The following is a 21,140-nucleotide window of genomic DNA, read 5'->3' on the forward strand; positions in this document are numbered from 1 at the left end:
AGAATTCCTGTCTGAATAGATGACCTAGAAAGTCTCTCCACAGAGAGAAATAGCTTCTGTTTTGATCTGTTTCAAAACCCCAAGGGGTACTGTGCAAATCAGTGTTTAAGTGGTATATGGATCCTACATGCAGTCTTGAGTTTATTTCCCCATTTGCTATACATGATTTCTTTTTGATTCTTCTAGTTATTTATGGTTCAAATGTGTTTTAGTTTTATTTGGCAAATAAGAATAAGTTTTACATAAATAATCAAAGTAAGTTGTGCTGGATCATGGCATAATAGAGCCATTTTGTAACCTCTGGCAATCTAGTAAAAACGTCTACCATCTAGAGGTCAAAGTAGCACACTGCACCACTTGGCTAAGGAAAAGCTGAGGTTGTGTGAGCCAGTTGTTTCAAGTCATGTGTATGTCCTCATTGGCTAAACCACAGATGATGAAACCCTGGGAAGGGAGCCAGATAACTGGGATGCTATTTAACAAGCATTAAATGTTGAGCAAGGAATGGTGCATTATGTAACTAACATTTATGTTTCTCTCATGGAAACTGCCATTCCTGAAGTGAATACGAAGGGCCTATACCTCTACAAGGGTAGTGGAATTAAAAAGTGGGTTCATTTTGGTGCAAATTTTTTTTTTGAAATCCATACATATGCATATTCCCAACCTGTTCCAAGGTGCTCTGAGGGTGCCTAGGTTCTGTCAGTCTCTCTTTAAGCTCACATGACCAAACAGAGCACATGTGTAACTCTGACCTCTTCAGTTAGGCTTGGAGAAACTACTCCTTAATTTAGAAAACAGCTCACATAATCTCAGAATCTTTTCTTTACTCATGCCGAGCTGATATTCTAAATAATGCAAGTGTTCAAAATAGAATCATAATTAATAGAAGTAAAACACAGTAAGAAGTAGAACCACCATTTGAAGTCAGGACCAACTTCCCTCAGTTTCTATAATTTTACCCATAGCTGAATCACCACCTCACTTGTCATTAAATAATAATCATGCCTTTTATTTTTATAAAGATTTATTTTATTTATGTGAAGACAGAGTTACAAAGGGGGGGGGGGGGTGTCTTCTATCTGCTGGTTCATTCCACAAATGGCTGCAATGGCCAGAGCTGAGTCAATCTGAAGACAGGAGCCAGGAGCTTCTTCCTGGTCTCCCACATGGGTGCAGGGACCCAAGCACTTGGATCACTCTCTGCTGCTTTCCCAGGCACATTAGAGGGAGCTGGATCAGAAGCGGAGCAGCCGGGACCCGAACCAGTGCCTATATGGGATGTCAGTGCTGCAGGCCGGGGCTTTACCCCTATGCCACAGCACCGGCCCCGCCCTTTGTATTTTAATTACAAGAGAAGATGAATTCTCACTTGTGTTCAGTGATGAACCAAGCCTGTTTCCAACCCCTTCACATTTTAATTTCTTGTTTGTCTCAACATTGCTCAGTTATTGCATGGATCAGAGGCTCCTGTCTTCCCATAAGAAAAGAATTTCAGGGGCTGGCGTTATGGCAGTAGAGGTTAAAGGTGCTGCCTGTGATGCCAGCATCCCATATGGGCACCAGTTTGTGTCTGGGTTGCTGCACTTCCCATCCAGCTCCCTGTTAATGACTTGGGAAAAACAGTGGAAGATGGCCCAAATGTTTGGGCTCCTGCCACCAACGTGGGAGACCCAAATGAAGCTCCTGGCTTCGGCCTGGTCCAACCCTGGCCATTGCAGCCACTTAGGGAGTGAACCAGCAGATGGAAGACCTTTGTCTCTCCCTCTCTCTGTCTCTTCCTCTCTCTCTCTCTCTAGCTCTTTCAACTAAATAAATAAATATTTTTTTAAAAAAAGAAGAAGAAAAGAAGGTCAGGTCAGCTCATAGATGCTGCCATGGTGTGACAGCTGTTGCTCTTCCCCTCCCTCTTCCCAAGATTCCTACTTCTTGGCTTCTACTTGTGATGAAAAGAAGAAAGCAAAAAAAAAAAAAAAAAAAAGTGCCTGGAAGGTTCTTATAGCTCATGTATTCCACAGGAAAAGTTTAATTTCCATTTTGAGATTGAGGGGAGAGAGATAGCAACTTGCTTAAGGCCATACACTTAAAAGAGAAGTGTCAGAATCCAGGTTGGTCTAACTCCATAATCCCCAGGCTGACTTTGGCACCACACAAGCCATTTGAAAACAACCTCTTTAAATTAAGTATTTATAATACAAACCAGAACAAGGCTTAGCAAGGTATGTGTATTTTTAAACCCAATAGTCTGTTGAAGAACATGCAAAAGGAAGTAATTCTACATGAAGAAAAACCATGCTAGACAGCTAGGTCAAAGATTTCACCTTGAAGCCATGGAGCATGGCAGTGGAATTGTGGGAAACCCATCAGTAGGAGGGCTAGTCTTACCTTGGGAGCAACATGAAGTTAAGTCTGTCAGCTCTGTCTCTCTCTGCCTTATACAGCTGTGTCCTTTCCTCTACCAGATGTTCCAGGTTTCGAGAATACAGCTGTAGACGTCGGATCAAGGTATCCATATAACTTTCACTTTTTTGGTCATGAAAAAGGCTGTGGGCAGGAAAAGATAAAGAGCTCTTGTGGATTATTAAGAAAGCATGAACATCCAGTGAAACAATGGGCAAATATGATGAACAGATAATTAAAGAAAAATGAGAACAGCCAAGAAACATAAAACTTTAATCTTAGAAGAAACAAAGAAATGGCAATAAAAAGATTTAAAAAAGAAAAACATTAAAATGAGGATTATTAACATAGGGGAAGAAGGAGAATATCCACAGTACAACCTTCTTGAATAAGAATCTGGTAAAATGTTTTAAAAACTGGGGCTGGTACTGTGGCGTAGCGGATAAAGGCGTCACCTGCAGCACTGGCATTCCATAAGGGTGCCAGTTCAAGTCCCGGCTGCTCCACTTCTGATCCAGCTCTCTACTATGGCCTGGGAAAGCAGTAGAAGATGACCCAAGTCCTTGGACCCCTGTACCCATGTGGAAGACCTGGAAGAAGCTCCTGGCTCCTGGCTTCGGATCAGCACAGCTCTGGCTGTTGCAGCCATTTGGGACGTGAACCAGCATATGGGAGACCTTTATCTCTCTCTCTCTCTCTCTCTCTCTCTCTCTCTCTCTCTCTCTCTCTCTTTCTCTCTCTCTCTCTCTCTCTCTGCCTCTCCTTCTGTGTAACTCTGACTTTCAAATACAATTATAAACACATCTTTTAAAAAATGTTTTATAAACTTTAAAACTGCATATACCAAAGCCAGCATTGTGCCATAAAGAGCTCAAGTTAAGCCACCATCTGTGACACTGGCATCCCATATAGGTACTAGTTCGTGTTCCAGCTGCTCAACTTTTGATCCAGCTCCCTGTTAATGCACCTGGGAGGGCAGCAGAGGATGGCTCAAGTGCATGGGCCCCTGCCATCCACATAGGAGACCTGGAAGAAGCTCCTAGTTTTGGTCTGACCCAGTCTGTTTATTGTGGACAACTGGGGAGTGTACTGGTGGAAGGAGGATCTCACTCCCTCTTTCTCCCCTACCCTCTCTCTGTAACTCTGACTTTCAAATAAATCTTAAAAAAAAAAAAAACCCAAAACTACATATACCATCAACTAATCAACTCTACTTCTAAAATTTATCCCAAGGAAACAATCATGAGTGTGTTTAAAGTTATCTACAAGGAACATTACAGCATTCTTTATAAGAGCAAACATTTGAAAATAACCTAAATTTGTAACAAAAATGTAGTTAAAATATGGTACACTTAAATATTAATGTATCATAAAATATAAATTAGAATAGCTAACTACACAGAAAAATGCTCCCTTTATATTACTAAGTGCACAACTCAGTTTATAAAACAGCAAAGATTATAATTCCAGTTTTACTTTTTGAAAACTGGTGGTCCTCTTGGAGAACAAGTGATTTTACTTTTTTGGCTATTCTTGTTTTCTAAAATCTTAATAATAAATAATTTGTAAGAAAAGAAAACCTTTTAAAGAATGGTCCAGAAGGGATCAATGAACACGTAAGAGAAGGATCAAGAAAAGCAATGCTGAGCCACATTTCCACAGAGCAGAGAGCCAGCGTCCCAAAGCAAAAGCCCCAACTCTGGATTATTTTGTCAGACATGGGAGAGACCTGGATGAGATGCCCTTTGTGCCTCTGGAGTTGAAGACAGACAGGCTGGTGCAGAGCTCAGAGGAGACACTGGGCTCTGACGGCATTGTGAGGGCCATAGGCAAGATTCACAGCACCCAGGGTGCTGAATGCATCAGGGCCATTTCATCAGCACCACAACAGTGGTGCCACTGCTGTTCCCACGGGGAGATGGCCACATCGCAATCCCCATGCGGAAGGATGTCTGTTAGCAATCAAGCTCCTTTCTGGATCCTACCCCGGACCTAGAAGACTGAAAATTGCTAGGTTTGGGATTAAGAAGCATTTTTTTTTAACAAGCTCCCAGGGGATCTTCACTTGCACCCACTAGCAGAGGCTTGTCAGGTAGAACAGGGAGGGAGAAGGTGGAAGGAATGATAATGGATTGCTTTGCTCTGTGAAGAATCACTTCATTTAAAACAGTTTTCTAAGCTTTGACTGCATTTCTTAATCATCTGGGAAGCTATAAAACCCATGGTGCCAGCCTGTGCCCAGACCAATTACATCAGACTCCCTGGAGAAGAAGCAGGCATCAGAAGTTTTTAAAAGCTCCTTAAGGTGGTTCTAATGTGAAGAAAGTTTGAGAACCATCGCATTAACAGTGAAAGATCAGGGCCTAGTTGGTCTACATGAGTTTAAATCTCAGCAGTCAGACATCCAACCTCATGGATCTTACCGGTCTGTGCAGCAGTGAAAACGGGCAAGAATGAAACCCTTCATTACTTCCTGCTCCCCTCCCACAACTTATTCTACCAACAACAACCACATTTTGATTCCCATCATTCCACTTCCTCTCTAGCCCCTGGGCTTTTAGCCTCAGGAAGTATCTGAATCTTTTGACCTAATGAGAACTATAGACAGAGCTGGAAGGAATAACAGAAATCTTGTTGTTCACTAATGAGAAAATTGACACCCAGCAAGGGTAAACATTTTTACCCTGTGTCCCACAGCAAGCTATTATCAAATCTTAGTCTGGAAATCGGATCTCCCTCCTAATTTAATGCTATTTTCTCAAACTGCTGTGGGACAGCTATAACTAACTATTGCTAGATAATTGTGTGCCACTTTTTGTTTTTGACCCAGAACTCAGATTTATGACACAGGCCTTAAATACCTAGGGCCAAAGCTGGTGATTTAAAGACTTTATGATCTTAAGAAGCTTGCTGATCTTAAGAATTATCTAGGAGCTTTAGAGATTCTACAGACCCATGTTAGACTTCTAAATCCCAGTTACCTGCAGAAGGGTCTGGAAACTCTGTATTTTTAAATGTAGATTAAAAAAAAAAAGTTTGTTTTTTTTTTTAATTTATTTGAGATGCAGAGAGAGAGGCTGTCATTCATAGGTTCATTTACCAAAGGCCCATAATGCCCCTGACTGGGACCCAAGCTGAGAATCAGGAACTCAATCCAGGTCTCCCACATAGGTGGCAGGATTCCAATTACTTGAGCCATTACTGCTGCCCCCCAGAGCCTACATGAAGCTGGAAGCTGGAAGCTGGAAGCTGGAATCAGGAGCCAGAGCTGGGAATTGAACCCAGGCACTCTGATATGGGACATGGGTGCCTTAACCATTAGGCCAAGAGCCCAACCAGGAAACTCCATTTTTAACAGACAATTTTATGGCCATCAGAATTTATTTTTTAATCAGTTAAACTTGACCTTCAGTATTTAACTTTTCAAGTTATGATTTTTCTGAGAAAATAATTTTCATATCATTTTAGTTTTTATGAGAGTTTTAAAAAAATGAACAGGTATTTTCATTTTTGTGTGCCTCCAGATGTCAATTATCATGGAAAAATCTGAAATTAACGAAGAAAAGTAAAAATGTCAGCAATACCCAAATATTTTGGCCAGTATATTCTCAATTTTCTTGAAATCTGGTCTCTTCTCTGGATCTTCCTCCCAACAGTTCTTTACAAGTAGATATACCTGGAAGACAGAAGGGGCAGATTAGCTCAGAAGATGGTAAACTCAATCAAGATAGACTCTGACCTTCTTCCCCTTGATGGGAGAAATTCAGACAGGGAATATTTGAAAAATATTTCCAATTCTGACAATGAGAAGAAGAGTCACCCAGTTCTCTGCAATGTTTGTCAGGCATCACAACCTATACTATTGTACCCAGCCATTCCCTTAGGTGAATTCAATGAAAAATGTGATACCAATTTGGATGAACCTGGGTTGTTTGGAGAGACTCAGTCCTTTACAGATGTGTGCAGGGTTTATATTGGGCATGGCAAAAGGCTATTTGGGCTCAGTGCATATGAGACAAGTGACTCAGAATGAGATGGACAGCTGTCTGATCCTGGCAGACACAAGAATGGCACAAGGAGCAAGTATAAAATTTCTTATGCCTGGGCTCCAATTCAAGAGACTGTGATTTAATTTGTATGTGAAGTGGTCTTAGTTGGGTTCCTCGATTTGGCAAATAAAAGATTAGGGTGGGTATTTAGTGCAGCAGTTAAGATGCCACGTGGGATGCCTACAACCCATATTGGAGCACCTGGGTTTGAATCCTGGCTCTCCTCCCAATTCCAGTTTCCTGTTTCTATGAGCTTTGGAAGGCAGAAGGCATTGGTCCAAATACTTGAGTCCCTGTGACCCATGTGGGAGACCTGGAGCCTGCTCCTGGCTTCAGTCTGGCCTAGCCATGACTTTTATAGGCATTTGGGGAGTGAATTAATAGGTAGAATATTCTCTCTCCTCTCTTCCCTGCCTTCCAAATGGAATGAAAACAAGCAAACAAAGAAGAACCTGGGTGCAATCCCTCTTCCTGTAGGTTGCCTCAACCATTCTCTGGTTAGAGCCATGGGACAGCTTTGGGTTGCCTATGCTCACCAGTTCGTGGTGCCCCTGTCTTGGTAAACGACCTGTTGACCACCTTGGAACAGAAGAGCCAGAAACAACAGACTGCATCATGGCAGAGGGAACACTGGCAGCTGTTCAGGAACTGAGCAGTGATCTAGCTCATTCTATTTGATTCTATTTGATCTAGCTCTATTCTATTTGAACCAGCAACCACACAGGAAATCTGGTTCCTCATTTCCACTTCCAGAATTGTCCACCTACACAACTGAATGGAAGATGATGGTGCATTAGTGGAAAAAGTGTTAAATGTTTGGATGTCATCAGACTTGGGTGTTGAGAAACTGCGTGAGGAGGAATTCCCAGGACCCAGAGAAGCAGGAGGAAAGGAAGGAATGATGGGAGCATGTGCATCTCAGACCTCAGGGCTGTAACATGGATTTACTGTTGTCAAACAGGGCGGAGGAGAGGGTTACAGCCCCTCCTGCCCTACAGAGTCTGGCTATAAAGCTCTCCTGGCAAGGAGCTTGTGAACTGAGGGAAAATGAGCCTAGTTTTATCCCACAGGGAACAAAACATGTGTCTGTGTGTGTGTTTCAAAGACCATTATATTTGTTTTTTTTAAAGATTTATTTATTGTATTTGTAAGTCAGAGTTACACAGAGAGAGAAGGAGAGGCAGAGAGAGAGACAGAGAGAGACAGAGAGGTCCATCCACTGGTTCACTCCCCAATGGCCTGGAGCTGCGCCGATCCGAAGCCAGGAGTCAGGAGCTTCCTCCAGGTCTCCCATGTGGATACAGGGGGCCATGGACTTGGGCCATCTTCTACTGCTTTCCCAGGCCATAGCAGAGAGCTGGATCGGAGGTGGAGCAGCCAGGACTTGAGCTGGAGCCCATATGGGATGCCGGCACTGCAGACCGGGGCTTTAACCCGCTGTGCCACAGCGTCGGCCCCAACCGTTATATTTGAAAAATACTTATTATCTTCTTGAATTATAAATCTCAGACAAAATACTAAAGAGAAAGATAGATTTTTTTTTAGAGATCTTAAAAACCTTTTTGAGGGATTAAAAAGATAAGCAAATGCAGAGAGGAAAAAACACTCCATTTCCCTTAGAGGAAGCGTAAAAGGTGTGAAAGAACATTTCTCCTTTTCCCCCTAGATGTTGGCATATTTCTTTTTAAATCAGTAGTAGTATTTATAAACCTAACTATATCACATTAAGTTTTTTGTTCTTTTAGCTCATAAAAATTGAGAATGTAGAGTTGCGTGTTTGGCCAAGTAGTTAAGATAACTTGTCCTTTACTGGAGGGCCTGGGTTTAATTCCCCACTCCAGCTTGACTCCAGATCCTTGTAATGCAGACCCTGGGAGGCAGTGGTGATGGTTTAAGTAACTGAGTTACTGCCACCCACATGGGAGACTTGGTTTGAGTTCCTGGTTCCCAGCTTCAGCCTGTGGACATCTGGGGAATAAACCAACTGTAAGAGCTCTGTCTCTCTCCCTCTCTGATTCTCAAACAAAAAATCAAAACCAACCATTGCACCACATAGAAGAAGTACTTCTTTAAAAACTAAAGAATGTGATGTGTGCTTTATGAGGCAGCTCTTTCTTGAATTGGGGAGGGGAGAAGGGCATGGAGAGTGTGGTAGGCTGATGATGGCCTCCAAGGTACACCTGTGTCTGACTCCCTGGCACCTGTGAGTATGACTGTACTTGTTAAAGGGTCTTTGCAGATGTAATGAAGTTAAGGATTCTGAGACAAGGCAATTATTCTGTATTATCTTGGTGGACCCTAATGCAGTCACCTGTGTTCTAACAGGAGGGTGGCAGAGGTGGACTAGAGAGAAGAGAAGTGGTAGGGGTTGGGAGGTGTGGTCACCAGCTGGGGAATGTCAGTAGCTGATGGGAGCAGCAAGCAGCTTTGCCAGCAACTTCCTGTCAGATTTCCAGCCTCTAGAACTGTAAGCGCCTACATTTCTGTTGCTTTTCATCCACCACCCTGCGGATCATTTGTTACAGCAAGCCAAAGGATTGGACTCCGGGAGGATGTACTCACTTCCACCTCATTTTCCTCAGCTGTTTCCAGGAATAGGTCAGGGCGGAAAGGTTTCGTACTGTTGATGTTTTCCACTCTGAAAAGCTTCTCTGAAGGGATAAGAATAATTCATTGTTCTTATTCCAAGAAAGAACAGAGCATGAAGAAATTGTGGCAGGGTCTGGTGATGTTGTAGTGCAGCAGGTTAAGCTACTACCTGTGACACCGACATCCCATTATAGTACTAGTTGGAGTCCCTACTGCTCCACTTCTCATCCAGCTTCCTGCTAATGCGCCTGAAAAAGCAGCAGAAGATGGCCTAAGTGCTTAGATCCTGAAAGCCTCATGGGAGACCCAGATGGAGTTCCTGGCTCCCACCTGGCCCCAGGCCACTTGGGTAGTGAACCAAAGGATGGGAAGATTTTCTCTTTCCCTGTCTATCAGTTTGCCTTTTGAATAAATAAATCTCTTTTGAAAAAAGTTGCAGCAAAATCTGGATTGGCTCACTGGCCCTGGATAGCTGTGCAGCCCAGGGAGTGTGAGTGTTGCAGAGCCTTGGCTAGTGGAAAACTTAGGTGTCCAGTAAATGAGTGACAGGTGGAGGAATTTTATCCCACTTAGAATCTAGAGGTTACTTTAAGGTTAGGCTACAAACTCTTCAGTTTTTTGTTTGTTTTTAAATATTTATTTATTTGAAAAGCAGAGTTATGGGATGGTGGGAGAGAGAAAGTGAGAGCGCGAGAGCGAGAGCAAGAGAGAGAGATCTACCAACTGCTGGTTCACTCCCTAAATGGCCGCAGTGGCCAGGGCTCAGACAGTCCAAGGCCAGGAGCCTGGATTCCATTCAAGTCTCCCACATCAGTGGCAGGGGCCAAATACTTGAGCCATCTTCTGCTGCTTTTCCAAGTACATTAACAGATGAGAAGTGGATGAGAAGTGGAGCAGCAAGGACAGCTAGGATCTGAACCCAGAGCTCATATGAGACACCAGTGTTTCAGGTGGCCGCTTAAACTGCTTTTGTTACAATGCTGGCCCCTAGGTTTGTTTTTTTTTTTTCCCTTCAATTTTTAAAGATGGTATTTATTTAAAATACAGATGGGGCCAGCATTGCGCTGCAGCAGGTTAAGCCACTGCTTGCAACTCCAGCATCCCATATGGGCATCAGTTCAAGTCCTGGCTGCTACACTCCTGACCTAGCTCCCTGCTAATGCACCTGGGAAAGCAGTGGAAGATGGCCCAAGTGCTTGGCCCCTACCACCCATATGAGAGACCCTAATGGAGCTCCTTGCTTCCTCCTGGACCAGTTACAGCAGTTGCAGCCATTTGGGGAGTGAATTAGTGGATGAAAGATCTCTCTCTCCCCCTCTCTGTGTGTCAGTCTGCCTTTCAAATAAATGAATACTTTTTTTTAAATAGACCTCCCATTCCCTGGTCCAGTCTCCAAATGCCTGCACAGCCAGGGCCGGGCCAGGCTGAAGCCAGCAGTCAGGAACTCCGTGTGAGTCTCCTGTGTGGGTGACTGGATCCACCATCAGCTGCTTCCCATCGTATGCATCTGCAGGAAGTTGGAATTAGGAGTGAGGCTGGGATGGAACCCAGCTGTGCAAATGCCTGCCCCAGGTTACCAATCGTTTTGAAATTCAACTCAGACACCATTGCCTTTGGTAGGCTCTCTCTGTCCAATATGCAACCCTTAGTCATTCTCCTTCTTCCCTAGATAGTGAAAAGGTGGCACATGATAAATGCTCAGTAATGAAGCCAGAATGACTGAAATGAAGCATTTTCCCCTAAAAGGACATGTGAACAAAAACCATTCCAGATCATCTCTTAGTAAGAACTAAAATATGTAGGAAGGTACTTCAAAAGGTTTATGGAAAAATGGAACTAAAGATATGACTTTTTAACTTATTTTTAAAGATTTATTTATTTGAAAGCTACACAGAGAGAGGAAGAGACAGAAAAGGCTGAGGGGAGAGATCTTCCATCAGCTGGTTCACTTCCCAGATGGCCACAAAGGCCAGCACTGGACCAGGGCAATGCCAGGAGTCAGGAGCTTCTTCCAGATCTCCCACGTGATCGCAGAGGATGACTTGGGCCATCTGCTGCTTTTCCAGGCCATTATCAAGGAGCTAGGTTGGAAGTGGAGCAGCTGGGACACGAATGGATGCCCATATGGGATGCCTGCATTGCAGGTGGTGGTTTTAACTGCTACACCACAACGCCAGCCCCAAATATGAGTTTATTTTGTTACTAAAATGTTTGGTAGTACTGTGAAGAATGTCCTTGGAATTTTGATTGAATCTGTAAATTGCTTTGGGTAGTATGGACATTTTGATGGTATTGATTCTTCCAACCCACGAACATGGAAGATTTTCCCATTTTTTTGTGTCTTCCATTGCTTTTGTTAATGCTTTATAATTTTTATTATAGAGATCTTTCATGTCATTGGCTAAATTTATCCCAAGATATTTAAAATTTTTATAGCTATTGTGAATGGGACAGATCTTGTAAGTTATTTCTCAGAGCATTGCTGATTTATAAGAATGCTATTGATTTTTGTGACTTCCAAAAAGGAACACAATAATGCATTAATATTGGACTGTGAAGAAAAAGGAGATTAATAAAATGCCTGAAAAAGAACTCAGAAGATCAGTTTGCAATTCCAATCAAAAGTCCAAGGACATTCTTCATGGAACTAGACAAAACAATCCTAAAATTCATATAGAAACATAAAAGACCCAGAATACCCAAAACAATCTTAAGTAATAAAAACAAAGCAGGAGACATCACAATGCCAGACATACTCAGAGTTGTTAAAATCAAACAGCCTGGTACTGGCACAAATATAGATATGTAGAAAAATTAACAGAATAGAAACCCCAGAAATTAACCCATGCATCCACAACCAACTAATCTTCAACAAACAAGCTAAAATTGTTTCCTGGAAAAAGGACAGTCTTCAACAAATAGTGTTGGGAAAAAACTGGATTTCCAGAAATTTGAAAGAAGACTCCTACTTTATATACTATACAAAAATCAACTCACAATGGAACAAGGATCTAAACCTAAAAGCTGAAACCATCAAATTACTAGAGAAAAACACATAGGAAATGCTGTAGGACATTTCCCGTAGGAATAGACTTCTTGCATAAGGCCCCAGAAGCACAGGCAATAAAAGCAAAAATAGACAAATAGGATACATCAAGCTAAGAAGCTTTCGCATAGCAAAGGAAAGTAAAACAATTAACAAAGTGAAGAGGCAAATGACAGAATAGGATAATGGAGGCAGAGCTGTGGCATAGAAGGCTAAGCCACAGCCCGCAGTGCTGGCATCCCATGCAGGAACTGGTTCCAGTCCCAGCTGCTCTGCTTCCAATTCAGCTCCCTGCTAATGCTCCTAGGAAAGCAGCGGAGAATGTCCCAGGTCTTTGGACCCCTGCTATCCATATGGGAGACCCAGAGGAGGTTCCTGGCTCCTGGCATCGGCTTGGCCCAACTTCAGCCATTGCCGTCATTTGGGGAGTAAACCAGTGGATGGAAGATCTCTCTTTCTCCCTGTATCTCTGCCTTTCAAATAAATAAATATTTTTAAATGGGATAATATATTTAAATTTGTAAACTATGTGTCCAATAAGGGATTAATATCCAGAATATATAAGGTGCTCAAGAAACTCAAAAATAACAAAACAAACAATCCAGTTAGGAAATGGGCAAAGGATATAAACGGGCATTTTTCAAAGGATAAAATACAAATGGCCAATAGACACATGAAAAATGCTCAGGATTACTAGCCATCATGGAAAAGCAAATAAAAACAACTACAATGAGGCATCACCTCATTCCTGTTAGAATAGCTACCCAAAAATAAAAAACAACAAACACTGCTGGGGTGTAGAGAAAAAGGTACCCTAATTCACTATTGGTAATAATGCAATTTGGTAACAACTATTATGGAAAACAGGATGGAGATTTCTCAGAAAATTAAAAATAGATCTTCCAAATGACCCATCTATCCCACTCCTGGAAATACATCCTAAGGAAATGAAATCAGTATATGAAATAGGCACCTGCATTCCCATGTTTATGACAGCTCAACTCACAACAGCTAAGATATGAAATCAACCTAGATGTCCATCAACTGATGACTGAATAAAGAAAATGTGGTACATATACTTGATGGAATATTATTCAGCCATAAAAAGAACAAAATCCTGACATTTGAGACAAAATAGATGCAACTGGAGATCATTATACTAAGTGAAATAAGTCAGATTAAGAAAGACAAAATATCACATTTTCTCTTATTTGTGAAAGTTAATATATTTGGAGAGTATAAAAATTGTGTGGCTGTCATATCACTTGGTACGTATTTATAAATATTGTTTCACTTAATCATACCATTTAAATGACAATACAGTCTCCTTTCCCCCACATTAAATAAATGCAGAGAAGGGGAACCATGAGGACTCTCAGGGTACTAGTAATGTTTTGTTCTTAATCTGGGTGTCAGTTATGAGTGTGCTAAGGGGACAAAAAATTCATTTATCTGTACACTTGTGTGCATTTCTTGCTATGTGTACTTTATTTCAAGAAAATGTTTAAAAAAAAACTTTTGATAGAAAAACATTTCTTTCCCTAACACATGAAAAATGCATATTTTTAAAAAGTTATGCATGGATTTCAAAACTTTTTTAGCTTCCAAATAAACTCATACTTTTAATTCCATTTTTCCACAAACTCCGCAGTAACTTCGTAAGTTGTCAGCCAGGGTGATCTAGTGCAGCTGTTGAGCAGACTCCTTCTCTCATTGGAGTCAGATGGAAAGGGGGCAAAGGCAAGGTTAAATGGCTTAGCAGTAAAGCTGACAATGACAGCTGGCAGCCTACATTGTCTTAGGCATTCCAGAACACATTAACATTTAAACCTTTCACACCCCTTTGCAGATGACTGACAGGGGTCTCAGTAAGACAGCAGGTGGAGGGGCTCAGGCTTACCGTTTTGGTCCCAGCAACTCTGAGTGTAGAAGGTTTCTCTCCGCAGGATGATTTCCTGTGCGATGATCCCGTAGCTGTACACATCTCCTTTCTGAGAGGTCCTGGAGTGGCGGAGGTGCTCCGGGGCCATCCACAGGTCTGTGATGAGACATTTGGCTAAGAGGAGTGGTAATGGAGGCCTCTCACTCACTTTTTTGTTCATTCAGCCTATATCCTCTAACCTGAATAGGGGCAGCTTGAATTGATATGGTCACTTTTAAGGAGTTTATTCTAATGCATGGGACAGGAGATAGAACACACATTCACTTTTTCAGCTGCCAGAGAAGTCCAGGATTTGAGTAGTATCATATGGCAATGTGTTCTCAAACCAAAAGGTTCATACTCCTGGAAACCCTCAATGTCTGCCCACAACAAGGCCCTGAGTACAGTAAGTGCTCAGTAACTATGTTAAATGTCTGCAGTAGAATATGAGAGAGTGGGGAGAGCTATGGGTCATAGAGAATGAAACTATAAGCATTCTTACAAATTTTACAGATATTAAAATGTGTGTAAATATATTTTATGTAAATTATTACTTATATATATGTCAAATATGTATTTATTTAAAAATATAAAGGCAGCACATTTAAACACAGATAATATCTTTGATATTTTCCTGTCATAGTATACTGGTAGCCCCCAAGTGATCTAGTGTCTAGAGAGGTTTTTTTCCATTTCCACAGTATTAAGACAAAAGCATGTAATTTACTCACATTTTACGACTGTCCCTGCCACTCCCTAATGGTTTTACATCTCATCCACATCACAACAATGAAAAGCTCCTGTGTCCTGTGTTCAGCTCCTACAGACACTTGTGCTTTGAACCTCATCACATATCTTGCTTAACAACAACAGGCACATGCAGTTAATTTTCCTTCAACATCCTTTGACATTTCTTAAGAACATCTATCTCCTCGTAAGATAATCTCCTCTAAGATTTCTATCGTCAGCAGTTTCAGTGCACAATGTATAGATTCATGATGTTAGGTAAACAATCTCTTTATGATGAAGCTCATTTTTCTCATTTGATTCTACATTCAAGTGTACCTTGCTTTTTTTTTAACCTTGTATTTTTTAATTCATGTGCTGAGAATTTGAGACTTGGGGCTCATGTACAATTGACCCAAAAGGGTTGAGGGTGTAAAAAATGTAAGTAAATCTATGTATGCTATAACTTCAGGGAACGAACTTCACAGATACATCTACCGAGTAATGTTCAGGAGGACAGGATTTGACCTGAAATTCCTGAGTTATGTTGTGGTGAGTCATCTAAGGAAGGAGATTTGTCCTGCTACACATGGAGCATGCTCGGTACCCAGCAGGTCTTCAACAAGAACTGAATGCATTGACTCCAATATCACATTATGCTTGGCCAGACTGTGGAAGTAGCAGCAGAATTATAAATTTTCTTTTATTAAGTAAAAAACTGTGAAGTAGAAACAGAATTTAGTGTTTGGATCTAGTTAGTATTTTGAGACAAAAGGAGTGCTAGATTTCTGAGGCTGTTTGAGTTATCATAAATAGAGTAAATTTTGTACTTGAAATGCCCTTTATACCTTACAAATCGCATTTCTTATCTTTTCTTTTGTTGTTTTATCCTTACCACGATCTTAAAAAGAATGAGTGAGAACACATTTTACTGGTATGAGTTTTTCCTTATCATTTCCTATTACCATGGATAAATGAGTGACATCCAGAATGGGAAGTGGGACTTCCTTGTACTCTATCTTCCTGGGCAAATCTCTCAGCCTCTGAGTCTTAGTTCTTTCTTCTACAAAGGAAGATGGTTAGACTGATTGATCTCTATGGTCTCTTCTAGCTTTAACTTTCATATGTTTTCACACATTTTTGCTTCCACAAACCAAGACATTCCTCATGATTTCTCATTGATAGCAAGGAACACATAGATGAAAACTAAAGACAATATCGTCCACAGAGGACAAGTATTTATTCAATGACAAGTATGAGGTGCTGTTGCCTCTTATTGCTCCAAGTATTAATTTTCTGATCAAGATCACCCAAGCACACTACATGGGGTTGAAATAATTTTAAAAGCCCAGGTGAGAAACTCATAAAAATTATTCATTTACAGACCTCTTTTTGGAGGTAAAATGGAATTGCAGCCAAAATCTGTGATCTTCACTACCATCCTACTGTCTACCACGCAGTTGGTGGATTTCAGACGACCATGGACCTCTGTTTTACTGGAGTGCAGATAGGACATCCCCTGGAAGTTTTCAGATGACAGGAAAACAAAGAAATATGACACACTCAGCTGATTTGTTATTTTAAAGAAGTGACATTTGAAAACCATTTCAGCATGTTGTCACAGCATTAGATTTTAAATTTAGTATCATTAATTTTACTTAAGTTTTTTCCTCTATTTTATCTGAAAGATAGAGACAGACAGCTAAAGATCTTCCACTTTTTGGCTTACTCCCCAACAACTAGGTATGGGGCCAGGCTAAAGACAGAAATCCAGAACTCAATCCAGGTCTCCTGTGTGGGTGACCCAACCCTTGAGCTATTACCTGCTATGCACTAGCAGGAAGATGGAATCAGAAGCAGAACTGGGGCTTGGACCCAGACACTCCAGTATGGCAAGCAGGAATCCTAAGTGATGTCTTAACCACTGTGCCAAACACCATCTCTCACTAATTTTACTTCAGAAGTGTTGTTAAAGCCCAAATATTTGCCTGCACAATGTATTTAGTTTTCAAATCTATTTAGATGATAAAGTAAAAAGTCAGTTTTCTAAAAACCCTGGTTGAATAGTTGAATATAGTAGGAGGCAAAGTCTTTTTTTTTTTTTTTAAGTGTTTCTACTTCAATTTTTTTATTGAAAGGCAGAGGCAGAGGGATGTCTTCCATTTTCTGGCTCACTCCCCACATGCTCACAAGAGCCAGGGCTGGGCCAGGCCAAAGGCAGGAGTGCAGAACTCAATCCAAGTTCATGGCAGAGACCCAAGTATTTGAGCCGTCATGGCTGCTTCCTGGGTATTTATTTGCAGGAAGGTGGATGGCAGGCAGAATGGCCAGGACTCAAACCAGTGACTCTGATACTGAATTCAGGTACTCCAAACAGAACTAACCACTAGGCCAACCACCCCCTCTACTTCACTTATTTTGTCTGTGATGCAGGGTATGTTCTAGTCTTCTGCCACCTCCATTTTAAAATATGAATATTCAGGCTTTTATTTGTGAATGGAGGGACTGGGTTAAATTATCTCCTAAAATCGAGTAGGTTTCATTCTATCTCAAAATGAAATGTTTCATCCATTCTGTTTTCTAAAGGAAGCCTGTTCTGGGCTGTTGGGCTTCCCTCTGCTGGCCAGAGCTGTCACTGCAGGAACTAGTGTTTAGCCAGGATCACAGGAGTGAAATGATGTAGCAAATAGTTTTTTCAGAACTGGTTGTGATTTAGTATAACTTTCAGCTAATTCAAGACTGTAACAAACAGCTCCCTCTCTGGATCTAGTTTTCTTCATTCCTGAATGAAGCCCTGGTCACCGGTATCTACTTCTTTGTCATATGATTCTGGGAACATAAATGTCCAAATTTATCATTGCTGTGTGCAAGACAACTGCCTGTATTCAATATTTTATCTTATAAAATTGGGTGCAGAGTCTTGCCCTGGTGGTTAATACACTGATTAAGATGGCCATGCCCCATATTGGAGTACCTGGGTGTGATACCTAGCTCTGGCTCCTGATGCTAATGTAGACCCTGGGAGGTAGCAGTGATGGCTCAAGTAGTTGGGTTCCTGTCACCTACATGGGAGACCTGGACTGTGCTCCTAGCTCTTGGCTGAGGATCATTGTGGCCATCTGGGGAGTGAACCAGCAGATGAGAGCTCTCTCTCTTTTTTTTACTGTCTATATGTCTTTTTTTTTCTGCCTCTTTAACGCAAATAAATAAATACAAATTTGAAAAAAAAAATGGAAGATTCAGTTGTCTTCCTGGAAGTTTTATATGATTTTGACTTCTGGTAAATTATGAAAATGTGGGTCCCATATCCAGAGTGCAAAGAATATAATACTAACAATTTATTTGACATACAACAATTTATTTGACAGGTAGAGTTATAGACAGTGAGAGACAGAGAGACAGAGAGAAAGGTCTTCCTTCCGTTGGTTCACTCCCCAAATGACTGCCACGGCCAGTGCTGCGCCGATCCGAAGCCAGGAGCCAGGTGCTTCTTCCTGGTCTCCCATGTGGATACAGGGGCCCAAGCACTTGGGCCATCCTCCACTGCTCTCCCGGGCCACTGCAGACAGCTAGACTGGAAGAGGAGCAACTGGGACTAGAACCCAGTGCCCATATGGGATGCCAGCACCACAGGCGGAGGACTAACCAAGTGAGCCACGGCACCGGCCCCAAATATAATATTAATAATACTTATATATATACATATATATATGGAATAATTACTTGTACCAGGCCTTGTAGTATGTATATACATTATTACATAAAGTCCTCACAACAATCCTATGACATAGCTTCTATTATTATTATCTTTCAGGTGGAGAAACCAATGCACATGAGAGGTTGAATAGCTTGCTAGATGTTTTCCTACATCTAATTTTCATATTTGTATGTGTGTGTGTGTGTGTGTTCATGGGTCTCTTACCTTAGCAATGTCATACAAGACCGAGATCTTAAACTCCCAGTCCATGAATGTGCCGTCAGGATAGGAAATTGTGTCATTTAAAACTTCCTGAATAGGAGGAAAGAGAAGATGAATTGTTATAAGTAATATACTGTGAAGAGATAATTAGGAGACAGAGAATGATCTTCAAATCATGAGCAGGTTTTCATGGACACAGAGGGTCACACGTCATTTGACGGGAACACATTCTGAGAAGTGCATGTGTAGGTGATTTTGTCATTGTGTGAACATCACTGAGTGCACTTACACATAGATGATCTAGCACAATAGCCTGCTATACATGTTGGCTGTAGAGTATAGCCTATCTCTCCTGTGGCTATGATGAGCAAAATAACATGAGATCAAATCAAGCACAAGAACATAGGATGCAGCCAAAAGACCATGGTAAACCCATGATGTATGGAGCTGCTGCTGGTGTAACAGGGCACACTATTTACAGTAACTTTTTTTTTTTAATGAAGTAGTGGATGTATGCTCTAAAGTAATGATTAAAAAGTATAGCACACAGGTAAAAGTTCTGGGAAAAATGGACTTCAAATATAAGTTTATTTTGGTGAAAAAGTATTTGAAATTCACATATAGTTTTTTTTCATAATATACACTTTCCATTAACTTTCTGAAATACTCCCATATAGAAAACGTATAAACCAGTAACACAGTCATGCATCAGCATGAGCAAGCATTATGGCCTGTATGTGCAAAGGATATGTGCTGTACTTTTACATGACTGATAGTGCAGTGGCCTTGCTGACAACAGCACTGCCACAAACAAGTGAGTAATGCGTTGTGCTATGATGTTCTGACATCTACATCACTAAGTAATAGGAATTTTTAGCTTCATTACAATCTTGAGACCACCGTCTCACCAAAAGGTCGGTATGTAGTGTATGACTGTATTGTTTTTCTTTTCCACGTAAGAAATATTGTGGCATTGACCACAAGTTGATGAGCAGGAGATAACCACAGCATCCCAAATCCTAGTTCTTCTTTCAGACAGGAGTGGTAAAGGAATGAGAATGGGTTGGGAAGTCCGATGACCAAGTGGCTACCCTGAATGCTCTGTCTCATCAAAACTGAACGAGTGTTTTTAATCAGGGAATTCGGCATCATCTGTTGTTTCCTAGAATGCACATTAGCAGGAAGCTGGAATAAGAAGCAGAGCTAGAACTCAATCCTAGGCACTCTGAAATGGGATGCAGGTGTCCCAACCAGTGGCTTAACTGCAGTGCAAAATGCTTGCCCCATCTCTTTTTAAAGATGATAACTTAATCATCATGAAATAGTCTTTCACAATTAAAAGCATATTTTCACTGCCTTTTTTATTCCCAATGTTGTGTCTTCATATGTTTCTACAAAATCATAATTAGAAATAAGGGGCTTTATATATATATATATATATATATATATATATATATATATATTTTAAATTCATGAGCATGAGGCCAGCACTGTGGCACAGCAGGTAAAGCCATAACCTTCAGAGCCAGCATCCCATTTGGGCGCCATTCAAGTCCCAGCTATTCCGGCTGTGATACAGCTCCCTGCTAATGGCCCAGGAAAGCAGTGGAGGCTGGTCCAAATGCTACGGCCCCTACACCCACATGGGAGACCTGGAAGAAGCTCCTGGCTTCAGTCTAGACCAGCCCTAGTCATGGCAGCCACTTGGGGAGTGAACCAGTGGATGGAAGATCTCTCTGTCTCACCTTCTCTCTCTCTCTAACTCTGCCTTTCAAATAAATAAATAAATCTTTAAAAAATTAATGAATGAATTTAAAAATCTATTTTATTTGTTTTATAATGATTGATATTTAAAAACTTATTTTCCTTAGATAATAGTTATTCTTCTAAATTTTGAGTACTTAGATTAATTTTTTTAAAAGAAAGAGAAAGTAGAATTTTGGGTTATAATTTTTTTCTTTGAGGATAAGTTTGAGTTTATGCCATACATTTAGAAAGCTAGTGTTCTTTTTTTATAGTTAAAGCTTATTGAAAAATTAAAATTTCCAAGTGATTTATTTAACAAGTTATTTTTAATTTTCACTGAATTATTAATATTTAGACTTCTTTAAAGTTGCCAGAGATGCTGCTGGCACCAGTCTGTCTTTGTTGTAGGAGAGGACATGTGGTTATTTTACTTATTTTAAGAATCAAACAAAATTTTATTTGAAAGGCAGAGAGACATAGAAACAGGGAAAAATATGGTTCTCTACTGGTTCATTCCCCAACTGCCCACAGTGTGTAGGGCTGGGCCAGGCTGAAGCCAGGAGCCCAGAACTCAAGCTGGGATTTCCACATAGGTAGTGGGAACCCAAACCCTTGAGCCATCACCACTGCCTCCCAGCCTACATATTAGCAAGAAACTGGATTTGGAAGTGGAGCCAGGACTTGAACCCAGGCACTGCTATATGGGATATGGACATCCAAAGCCATATTCTGGGGCTGGAGTTG

At 41.1% G+C, this 21,140-nt stretch overlaps 1 protein-coding gene across 3 annotated transcripts in view; it reads right to left on the minus strand.

Annotated features, from left to right (window-relative positions):
- The window catches only part of GUCY2C (guanylate cyclase 2C), a 104,103-nt gene that overhangs the window by 19,498 nt on the left and 63,465 nt on the right, over positions 1–21,140 (minus strand). For all 3 annotated transcript variants that reach the window (XM_062195506.1, XM_062195507.1, XM_062195505.1), the window contains 6 exons: positions 18,654–18,740; positions 16,118–16,250; positions 13,985–14,122; positions 9,012–9,100; positions 5,985–6,076; positions 2,386–2,544 (listed from right to left, as the gene is read on the minus strand). In XM_062195506.1, the coding sequence (XP_062051490.1) occupies positions 2,386–2,544; positions 5,985–6,076; positions 9,012–9,100; positions 13,985–14,122; positions 16,118–16,250; positions 18,654–18,740 (698 nt within the window). The remainder of the gene's footprint in view (positions 1–2,385; positions 2,545–5,984; positions 6,077–9,011; positions 9,101–13,984; positions 14,123–16,117; positions 16,251–18,653; positions 18,741–21,140) is intronic.

This window comes from Lepus europaeus, chromosome 6 (genome assembly GCF_033115175.1).
Source record: "Lepus europaeus isolate LE1 chromosome 6, mLepTim1.pri, whole genome shotgun sequence".
In the NCBI taxonomy this organism is placed as follows: domain Eukaryota; kingdom Metazoa; phylum Chordata; class Mammalia; order Lagomorpha; family Leporidae; genus Lepus; species Lepus europaeus.